This window comes from Paramisgurnus dabryanus, chromosome 8, assembly GCF_030506205.2.
Source record: "Paramisgurnus dabryanus chromosome 8, PD_genome_1.1, whole genome shotgun sequence".
NCBI lineage: Eukaryota > Metazoa > Chordata > Actinopteri > Cypriniformes > Cobitidae > Paramisgurnus > Paramisgurnus dabryanus.
Window position 1 is genome coordinate 23,769,599 of NC_133344.1, and position 11,641 is coordinate 23,781,239.

The 11,641-nt window shown below is 37.4% G+C and overlaps 1 protein-coding gene across 1 annotated transcript in view; it reads left to right on the forward strand.

Annotated features, from left to right (window-relative positions):
* The window catches only part of pafah1b1a (platelet-activating factor acetylhydrolase 1b, regulatory subunit 1a), a 33,397-nt gene extending 21,756 nt beyond the window's left edge, over positions 1 to 11,641 (forward strand). Inside the window, exons 6-11 of the mRNA XM_065281072.2 lie at positions 2,043 to 2,211; positions 3,466 to 3,568; positions 5,322 to 5,550; positions 6,671 to 6,772; positions 6,871 to 7,027; positions 8,584 to 11,641. Of these exons, the coding sequence (XP_065137144.1) occupies positions 2,043 to 2,211; positions 3,466 to 3,568; positions 5,322 to 5,550; positions 6,671 to 6,772; positions 6,871 to 7,027; positions 8,584 to 8,657 (834 nt within the window). The 3' untranslated portion in view covers positions 8,658 to 11,641. The remainder of the gene's footprint in view (positions 1 to 2,042; positions 2,212 to 3,465; positions 3,569 to 5,321; positions 5,551 to 6,670; positions 6,773 to 6,870; positions 7,028 to 8,583) is intronic.

Genomic DNA, 11,641 nt, shown 5'->3' on the forward strand with positions numbered 1-11,641 from the left:
TTGACTAATCCTTTAATATCGTATTTAGTAAACAGGTTAATTACATACAAATTTAATAATGTACATTTGATTTCTAATGTCAGTGAACCTGTGCATAAAAAGAGGTTTGCGAGGCAAATACAAGTCTGATGTAGTATAATAGTATTGCAGTCTCAGCAATGGTTGAAGCATGCTCCTTACTTGCTTGACTAACCAAGGTGTGCAACATCAGGTTTTTTGTGTACATGTTTAATGCAAGCACACGGCTGGGTTGGGCAGTTTGGAAGCAGTAGTCAGATAAGCAGGTGGAGGGGCTTCTGTCACCGGCCCCCTGTGCAGCAGACAGAGCTTATCCCTGTGTGTCTGCAGTCTGGAAACTGCTGAAACCTGATCTTCACATTAAGCCCTGAGGCTGTTTATTATACTGCTGCATACAGGCGAACAAGCAGATAACATTCACATCACTTTACCAGAATGCTGTAATGATAAAAACATTAAAAAGACTGGTCTACAAGGAGGGAGCCTTCGAAATGAAAGTTGCTAAATTTGACCAGAATTGGGTTAGGTAAATTATTAGACAATAATTAATTCTGTTTGATTATGCATTATAATGTTTCCGCAAAATCTGGTATTGCAATCTTTATCACCTGTTCATCTAATTAAAAATATGTAAGAATTAACCCATTTTATCTCGTAGATCAATAATTTCCCCAAATTTGTAGAACAGTGAAATAAATGCTTTTTTCAAAATGTCACCGATGTGGTTTCCCGGACAGGGATTAACTTAAAACCGGACTAGGCCTTAGATTAATTATGAAATATAACTAGTTGTAGCAAATATGTCTTACTAAAAGCATTACTTGTGTGCATTTTGAGGCAAAACAAAGGGCACTGATGTATTTTAAGATATGTCAGTGCAAGTAGTTTTTAGTTTGGACAGCTCTTACATTTATTTTAGTCTAGGACTAGTCTAATCCCTTTCCTGGAAACCACCCCACAATGTTTTGCTTGGTGAGTAGAAGAAACCATAAGTTTAATAATGGCTGAAATGCAAAAATTTAGTTGTGATAAATAAAGTGTCAATAAAAGGAACATCGGTTATATCCTTAGAGCATTCTGGTGAATTGGATGGTGTTTGAAAGCTAGCTGCATGACACACATTTGTGTCAATACTTAAAAATATTTCATGAAAAAATTTACAAATGTATTACTGTGGTTCTTGGTCCTAGGGGCAGTTTCCTGGACAGGGTTTAGATTAATCCAGGACTAGGCCTTAGTTATAATAGGCCATTTAAATAATTTTACAAAAAACAATACTGGTGTGCACAGTGAGACAAAACAAAGACATTGATATATATTAAGATACGCCAGTACAAGGTGTTTTTAAATTAACACCACTCAAATATGTATTTTATTCTGGGACTAACCGTTTGTGCACTATTTGTTGTTTACATTTAGTAAATATGTGTTTACATTGATAGTCAATAAAGAGTAGTATTTATGACTTGTAAAAATGTGTTAGTATATGTCATTTGCATAATCCAAGACTATAAAATGGTGTAAAAAATATTGTTCAGTATTTTATTGCATTAACTAATGATTATTAAAGGAACAGTATGTAGGATTGTGGCCAAAACTGGCATTGCAATCACAAAACTTGTGGCTAAAACTGGTACTGCAATCACACAACTGGTGGCCAATACACAAAATGACAACATAAACATCAGTTGAGGGCTGCAACTCCACTTTTTAAATGACAATATCCTGGCCAGACCAATGTTGTCAGTGATATAAGTATTTGAAATGAAAATGATTTCTCAATGTCTAGTGATATATCAGGGCCATTTTATGATTAATTGATATAAATTTCTTACATACTGTTCCTTTAATATATAGTAAAATGTTACCCAGGTGTTTTACTGGAAATAGCCACAAGCCCAAACATGCCTTACGTGTGCTTTAACTTGTTTAGATTTTTATCACACATTGATTAGTTTTTAATTAAAAAGATTTTTTTTTGATGTGGATTAATTTGGCTAAAACACAGTCTGCATCTTATCCAGGTTTGGGACTATGAAACGGGGGACTTTGAGCGCACCCTCAAGGGCCACACGGACTCCGTGCAGGACATCTCCTTTGACCATACTGGAAAGCTGCTAGCTTCATGTTCAGCAGACATGACCATTAAGCTTTGGGATTTCCAGGGGTTCGAATGCATCAGGACCATGCATGGTAAGCCTAGTGTCTAGTATCAAATGTTTTCATTGGTTCTGGGAACTGTTAGGAGCGGACAGCCGTCTCAAGGGAGAATAGAGTGTCAGGAGGCAGGTGTTGAATGCAGCTCATTAAAGTGCAGCTTGCCAACAAATCCATAAGAGAGATTTGGAGAATAGGAGCAGCCTGTAACACATTACTGGGTTATTTTTTGTTTTTCTATATCTTAACATCTAGATGTATGCTTATAAATAATATAAAGAAGCAACATGATATAGAATATTAGCTATTACATTTCTTTCCTTTTCATATTTATTTTGTATTTTTACTTTATTTTGTCTTTCTAATATCAGTGAGGCAGTGCCCTTGTTTAAAATCCTAATTGCTTGGTAAATTTAAATAGTCTTCCTAGAAATGTAAGCCTTTAGGCTTTTCTTAAGGGACATCACACTAGAAGAGAATTAGCATTTTCACTTATGGGTCCTGGATTACATCTACAGCTATTTTTTTGTAACTTGTGCTGGATATCCAACACTCAAAAATTGCACGCTGTCTTTAGTTTTCCTCAGTAATTTGTAATCCACATCAAAAATTTGTTAACCCTGACTGGTAATAATCCAAATAACGTGTGCACCAGCTTGTAATGTACGCAAATCCAAATGTTTGTAATTTACACTCCATTACTGTAGCTGGCATATTGCCCTGAGACTTAGGGTAGACCGTTCTAGAACAGATTTGAAGAGGGACCCCCTTCCTTCTGTTTGCAAGTCCCCCCTTCTTCCTGGTAGCTCTCCGTCTCGCTTCGTGGGTTGGCCGCTTTGGCAGAAGATTAGGAGATTTAGACAGCAGTTTAATTATCCTCTTGAAGACGAGATAACGTTTCTCCCCTCATATTTAAGACTGCTTTTTCCAGCCTACTTAGTTTCATCATCTTTGCAACGGCTTTAAAATGCCATTCTGTGTAATTAGCTCCTTTCTTTCCCCCCTTACACTGAGAACAAAGCAGCCCAGAGCAAATTAGCAGCTTCTTATTCTCCATTAAATTGTTCAATATGTTGAAAAGCTTAACCAGTCATTGTCAAACATTAATGTGCATGACGGTCTGATTTGTATGGCAGAAGTGTGTGTGTGTGTGTGTGTGTGTGTGTGTGTGCTTTGTGCTGTATTGCAATATTATTTAAATGTATCTGTCTCAGACAATCAGTGCATTTTTGGATGACATTGATCATTTTAATTTTATACCTTTTTTAAAATTGTTTCTTATTTTTTTAGGACATGACCATAATGTTTCATCTGTAGCTATTATGCCCAATGGTGATCATATAGTTTCTGCCTCAAGAGATAAAACCATTAAAATGTGGGAGGTGGCCACTGGGTAAGTCCTTTAGCAAATTTTATATGCAGGCTTGACTTTCTTTTAGTTTAATATTTCTTAAGATGGACATATTGGCAAGCTAGTAGTAAAGCACATGTGCGTCTTAAATTAAAAAGTAGCAGGGAAAGTTTTAAGTAGTAACCTAAAAACTAATTAAAGGGATACTCTAGCCAAATATCAAAATTACCCCATGATGTTTTCACCCTCAAGCAATCAGATCCATCATCTTTTAGATGAACACATTTGGAGTTATTTTAGTAAATGTCCTTGCCCTTCCACGCTTTGCAACAGTAGAAAACAGGGATCAGGGGAACAACTTTAAACCCCAAAAATGTGCATCCATCCTTCGGAGAAGTAATCCAGACGACTCCAAGGGGTTAATAAAGGTTAATAAAGTATAATTATTAGCTCACGATAACAACGCCATTTTGGACTCACACGATTCATGAGTGTCACTGTAGAGCTCTTTACGGGTCCACTTAAGGCGCGTTTCCATTGCATAGTACCCAACGGTTTGGTTTGTGTCAGATCGGGTCAGCTCACCTCACTTTGGCTTGGTTAGATTTACCATTGAGTTTAATAACACTTAGCAGTGGGAGGAATTATAGGCGTGTCGTTATATTTGCGCTGCCTGCTGCTGCATTATACAAGTGAGAGCGTTGTTGGAATGCTAAACATTCCCATAAATTCATTTATTTCTTAGTCCGCCACAAAATCTAAATTGACCACCACAAAGTTATTTGCACATTGTGTTTATCACTACCTCTGTGTCACATGACAGTTTCTGTACAAACAGTCGACATACTCTGCTGAGCCTCATTTAAGTTGCATATACACATACAAACTGCAAGTCTGGAAAAAACTGTAATGGTGTTCCTGATTCTCAACCTGTGGAAGTTTATCGCTAAATTGGAGTTTGGGACTTTAAATCAGAGCAAAGATGACAACACGTTTGCTCGAGACAGTGCAAGCTAGCACTAAGGTAAAGCTAATCTTTACATTATAGCGATGAAGCTGGTAGTGACAATTCTCTTAGACCAATCAGTGATCTACAGTGTTTTCGCGTCACGTTTGGTATCAGCTCGGATCGCTTGGAACCCCAACCGAGGTGGTACTAAAAAAAGGATTGGGTACTACGTACTGCACCCAGTGGAAAAGCTCCCAAAAGTAAGCCGACCCAAACCGTGGGGTTCTATGCAATGGAAAAGCGCCCTTAGACCCGAAAACCCGAGGTCTAACCTGAGCGGGTTTGGGTTTAATAATAGCTAGTTATTATAGTTTATAAAGTTTGTAAAGAATCTTAACGTTTACCTGCATAAGATCATTATTAACCCCTTGGAGCAGTGTGGATTACTTCTGTAAAGGATGAATGCACTTTTTGGGGGTTTGAAGTCGGAAGTTGTTCCCTGATCCCTGTTTTTTCCATTATAAAGCTAGGAAAAGCAAAGACATTTACTAAAATAACTCCAAATGTGTTTTGTCTGAAAGATGATGGATATGTGTATCTTGGATGGCTTGAGTGTGAGTAAATCATGGGTGTGATTTTGATATTTGGTGCATCTGGGTTGTAAAATTACTTTGTATTAAAAGCACACAACGCCTTTGTTCATAGCGTTTTTTTTGCATGTAGTAATAGTAAAAAATCTGCAAACACATTTGTGATGAATTTGATTTTATTTATCATCTTTCGTTGAATGAAATTTCTCAGCTAAATGTTAGATGTTAAATCTGTTCTTGTCTATACTGGAAACAGGTACTGTGTGAAGACATTCACCGGCCACAGAGAGTGGGTGCGTATGGTGCGGCCCAACCAAGACGGGACCCTGATCGCCAGTAGTTCTAATGACCAGACGGTGCGTGTTTGGGTGGTTGCAACAAAAGAATGCAAGGCAGAGCTAAGGGAGCATGAGCACGTGGTGGAGTGCATTGCCTGGGCTCCTGAAAGCGCCCATCCCACTATCTTGGAGGCCACCGGCTCTGAGGTGAGAACATTTCATTTGTAAGGCAATTATAGGTATAATTATAGAAAAGATGTTATCCTGTAATTAGCCTTACAATTCTTTTTTTGCTAGGCTTTAACCTTGCTAAAGGCAACCGTTCAGCTGATCAATCAAATTTTAATGGCACCAAAGACAATTCCCATAATTTTATGTAAAAACTTGTTGCTGGGTTTATGGATATATTTCCAAACAAAAGACGTAGTATTAACCATTTTATAATAGTCTGTTTTTGGCAGTTCTTTGTAAACATATGATGTACCCTTTTCTAAAATTGTAACGTAAAATAGTTTGAACTCGACCATGAAATGACATTGGAGGGATTAGCACTTAGTGTGGCCTAAGGTAAAGACTGTACCATTTTAATATTTGCCAGTCTTATGATCAACCGTGTCCAATTTCATATTTATCTGATAATGTAATAAACCCTCACAGCATGTAGGATGCCTTTAAACCCTCACAGTAATTACTATTGTTGTGTAAAGGGAACTTCCCCTACTAAAAATGTTATGTACATTTGGTAGGTTGTTTGTTAAACCAGTTCATCTAGAATTTAAAACCAAATCTCTTGATATCATTAATGTTAATTACAAACCTTGTATGTCATTTACAATAGCTCTGTGCTTGAACGTACTTGTCTGAGCATGCCAGTCTCTCCACATGAGTAATTTTGTTTTTCATTTATCCTTCTCGTTTTATACCATTATAACAAAGCAATCTTTGCATAACTATTTAAATGCATTATAACCCCAAACACCTCTGCTCTTTTTTTTATATTCGTATTGATCATATTTTAATAGTATTCTTCTTTTGATTGATTACACTGAAAATATTTAATAGTTTTTTTATGTGCAATATGCATGGATCGGTCATTTATCAAAATGGTGTTATTATTGGGCATCTGTAATATATGCACCTCCAGTAGAGACTCAGGCCTCTATTGATGCTGTTTATGGTGCATTAGTCTTAATAGAGTCATTCTCATAACCCTATTGTGTGTGAGAGACTTGCCCACGCTACATTTTCATTCTATGAAGTATCATAAATATTAACAGGCTGTGTGTGAGACGTGTTAAAATGCTTCATATCTGTTCATTCTTGCCAGACCAAGAAAAGTGGGAAACCTGGACCTTTCCTGCTGTCTGGTTCTCGAGACAAGACCATTAAGATGTGGGACGTGAGCACTGGCATGTGTCTTATGACCCTGGTGAGTAGGTTCAGGAAAATGTTGTAGAATATGACTGCTTGCCTGCATCTATGATGCTGTTTTTGTCTGAAGCGTTTTTTGTTTGATGTCTCTCTTAGGTTGGCCACGATAACTGGGTGCGCGGAGTACTTGTGCACCCTGGAGGGAAGTTCATTGTGAGCTGCGCTGATGACAAAACTTTAAGGATCTGGGACTACAAAAACAAGCGGTGCATGAAGACCTTGAGTGCCCATGAACATTTTGTTACCTCTCTGGGTAAGCTTCCTTATATTTGCTAGATTGTTTTGTACACTAGATTACGTTACCTGGTTCCTGATGTTGTCTGAAATGCTTGGTGGTTGTTTTGATCACCTGGGGTGAGCGAAGATGCCTAATGCAAGTGTTATATTCTCACTCCTCCAAAAAGTGATTTCTTTTATCACAGACACAATAGGGACTACCTGACAGGTGCAGGCAGCATATTTTTGAGAGGAAGTGCAAACCCTCAAGTGTTTTAACTGTTTGAGTCCACATCTTTTTTGTAGATCAAGGCACTGAAGGCCTCTAGAGATACTTCATGTTATTCAGCCAGCTTCCCAGATGCAGACTTTCTTTTAAATGCTGTTCTTCCACACTATTGATTGAAGTTATGGTTGGTGTGAATAGACAGCTGGTCTTTTGTTTCTTGGGTGTTTCTTTGAAGCTCCTGAATACAGTTAAAGGATTAGTCCATTTTCTTAAAAAAATTCAGATAATTTAATCACCACCATGTCATCCAAAATGTTGATGTCTTTCTTTGTTCAGTCGAGAAATATTATGTTTTTTTGAGGAAAACATTCCAAGATTTTTCTCATTTTAATGGACTTTAATGGACCTCAACACTTAACAGTTTTAATGCAGTTTAAAGTTGCAGTTTCAAACAACTCAAAATGATCTCAAATGAGGCATAAGGGTCTTATCTAGCAAAACGATTGTCATTTTTGGCAAGAAAAATACAAAATATGCACTTTTAAACCACAACTTCTTTTCTTCCTCCAGTCCTGTGACACACCAGCGCGACCTCACGTAATTGCGTAATGATGTCAAAGGTCACGTGTTACATATATAAAACGAACATTTGCGGACCATTTTAAAAAATAAACTGACACAAAGACATTAATATTAATAAGTATCATATGACTTACAACAACGTCAGAACGGTCCACTTTCTCCACACTTGTAAACACCGGGGCGTAGTTTCGCATACGTCATTCGTGACCTCTTGACGTGAAGACGTATTGAGTGAGGTCGCACTGGGGCGTCACAGGACCGGAGGAAGGGGAGAAGTTGTGGTTTAAAATTGCATATTTTTTATTTTTCATGCCAAAAATGACAATGGTTTTCGCTAGATAAGACCCTAATGGCCCGTTTGAGATCGTTTAGAACCATTTTTATCTGCTTTAAAACTGTTAAGTATTGGGGTCCATTAAACTCCATTAAAATGAGAAAAATCCTGTAATGTTTTCCTCAAAAAACATTATTTCTTCTCGACTGAACAAAGAAAGACATCAACATTTTGGATGACATGGTGGTGAGTAAATTATCTAGATTTTTCTTTTTAAGAAAATGGACTAATCCTTTAAATGCATTGTATTTTTAACTTTTTAGATTTTTTTTTCAAAACATAAATTATATTTAATATACAGTTGTTGCCATATTATATATATAAACGTGTGTATACAGCAACATTTCTAATAAGCTCATTGTGTCCAGGTAAAATGAATGTCGTCATAGAGTGCAAATAAGGTTGTTGCCCTTTAAGTTTATTATAATAATGTCTCATCTTTCCACAGATTTCCACAAGTCTGCTCCGTATGTTGTCACTGGAAGCGTAGATCAAACAGTAAAAGTCTGGGAGTGTCGCTGATCGAACCTGCAGGACCATTCACAACACCTCCATGCTCCCCTCCACCTTCAATCCATTCCACCCCCTCAGCTTCCTCTTGCTCTTCTGGATGCACTCAGACACCACGGTTATACCCCACTGAGCTCTGGTTCAATAACGTGTCCTTTTATGTAAATTATTCTGGATGTAGATTGAGCTATTAAATGAAAAAGTATTCTTGCATGGTGAATCCAAAACTGTATACTGTAAATTTGCATAATGTTGTCTAGAAGTACCATAGGTTTAACATGGGCTGATCTTTCACTCAGCCTGGCCTATCGAAGGCAGAAGCTGACTGGGTTAATGTAGGGCACTAAACTGATAATTTAATGACAGTGTCATTTATTATTTGTCTTGATTTATTTTTGTCTATTTTTTTATTTAGTTATATATATATATATTTTCCTTCCACTGTCTTAGTCTGTTTGTGCCTAGCTTGGAGACCTTTTAAGGGCAGAGACTACAGAAAAAAAACCATAATATAGAAGTGGAGAGTTGCTTTGTCTATTGGGCGTCATCAGAAATATTATGTAGCTTCGTTACATCACTTCTGGAGTGTACTTGCCATTCTCTTATTGTGGATTTAGATAACATTTAATGGTTGCATCTAAAGAACGTTTCAAATGTTTTGTCTAGAAACCGTTGGGAATAAATCTTTGTACGCTTGTCATGGCACGTCCTACTGAGAAGTACAATCCCAGAGACACGACTTTACACTGTAAGAGAGAATTATGCTTAATCATTGGAGTGAATTCGCATCCAAAAAAGCCATTCTGCGTAGTGGGCAGCAAAAGTTTTCCTGTTTTGCCCAAAATCAGAGGTGAGCATAGCTTTAGTAAAGATTTTGACCTTAATGGTTGTCACTCAGGAGCACTTCAAACTATAAAGCACCGTTAATATTGCCTCTATTTAGCACTTGATTTGACATTTGTTGGTACAAGTACAGCGCCAATGAGCAAGCTTGTTTTTTCCCAGGTGGAGACGTCCTGATACTTTGAGTTGATCAGTTCTTTGATTTGTATTTGATTATATCATGTTAGATGGATGTTTAATTTCTGTTGCCCTTATGGCAATTGTGCTATGAGTCAAGTTCAGAAAAGACATTTGAGACTAAAATCAAAAACCCTCAGTTGGACCTAAGATACAAAGCATGACAAGGGCTCAAAGTTTCTCTTTTTAGGGGATGTGCAAAAATCAGTCTTAAAAGAGTGGGTGTGCGAAATATCCATGGCAACTTTTGGGTTTAAAACAAAATAAAAGTACACTTGCTACTGTGGGAAGCTCAATCGTATATACCTATAAGTTAATATAGAGCTTAAGACTAATGCAAGTCTGATCTATCTCTATACATGAACTGTATTGTAAAAGGATCTTAAAACTTTGAAGCATAGCAGAAGTTCTTAGTTTATGTCAGGTTCTTAAAGATCTAAGTGCCGGAGGCAGGTCCTTTGAAAATCTGACACCACAGGGTCCTCAAGCCATCATTGAGCGATGTATTCTCTATTTATCTTGCGATCTGTTAATAAATGTGCAAATAAATACACAATGGGAAATGATTTGATAAGACCTAAACATGGAGACGAGTCATTCCGTATCTTTTAAGGAAAAATAACCTTGCCTTTGACAGTGTGGTAGGAAATAAGGAATTCAATAAACTTGCACATCTCTGCTATTATTAGATCTTCAGTCAAATCCAGTCCGACTGAAGGTCTAAGAAATGTAAGACTTGTTTAAAAAAAAAATGCATAAACAGATATCATCTAAATTAGCCTTTCATTCCAATGCAATTATATAATAAAGATTTTCACTGCTTAATCATGCTATTATCAAGCGATTTCCTGTTATGTGTGTACTGGATGTACCTGTTGCTGCTGAAAATCTGATAGTGTCTAGTCTGAGATCTGTACCTGTTAACATAGCACTGCTGCATCATGTAACAGTACTGAAGAATGAGCTGTCTGGTCGGGCACGGTTTACCATGTTTGGCCCTTGGTCATCCGGAAACCGGACATAAATTCTTTAATTTAAAGATAAGGATGAGATTTGTGATTCGAAAGGGAATAAACATACTTGCCTTGATCGTTAATAGTTTAATGAAGATCGACACCCTACCAGATAGGTCAGCTGGCATGCAAACTGTGTATAGCTCAGTATGTGGTTGTAAAGGCTGATCTGTGTGCTTATATGAAGGAAGATAATCACTTTGTTTATTCAATATGCTATGGGATTGTGGCAGACTGAGCAATGCAAGGGAGAAAAGTGCCTGTCACAGGCGAACACTGTTGATGCCTAATGTACTTTCATAATTTGGAAAAGATTAATTTTGGTCCCTCTGTCACTTAATGGACTGAGGCTTCGCTGTGGTATAAAGCAAAGGGGGTTCGGAATACACCAAAGTGTAGTTGCTATATTCAGTAGCTATATGCTTTAAAAAAAAGTGGGTGACATGAAATATTATTACTTAATCATTTGTAATTCAGTCACATGCACGTTTCCACAGATTCTCCCTATTTGAAGAAATTCCTGAAAAGCACTACTCTCTTATAATTGGCATTCTTCAAGACTTCCAGGGCTAAAGTCTGATACTAAGGACTATCTTAAGACTGGACTCGCCTCCGTAAAACAGATCAGTCTTTCTTGGTTTGACCAAACTGTGCATGAGACGTCCTGTTTCAAGATGTCTAAAGCAAAGAGAAAGTTTGCCATTCGCAGGTCCCAAGCAATCCCGCTGCTGTGCATGGTGGATGGGTTAATATACAGACAGACTTGAGAATCTGTCTGTAGGTCCGTCCTCCAGCCACAGATCTATCATGAGCTAATGACTTTGTGAATAGATTGGAGGCTACAGACTTCACAGCTTAATGGGACTCTTCGCTTTTTATGGTATCACTGTTCACACAGCCAATTGTTAACAATATATCTGGATGTTATTATTGTTTGCAACATAATTAAAGAAAAATAATGAA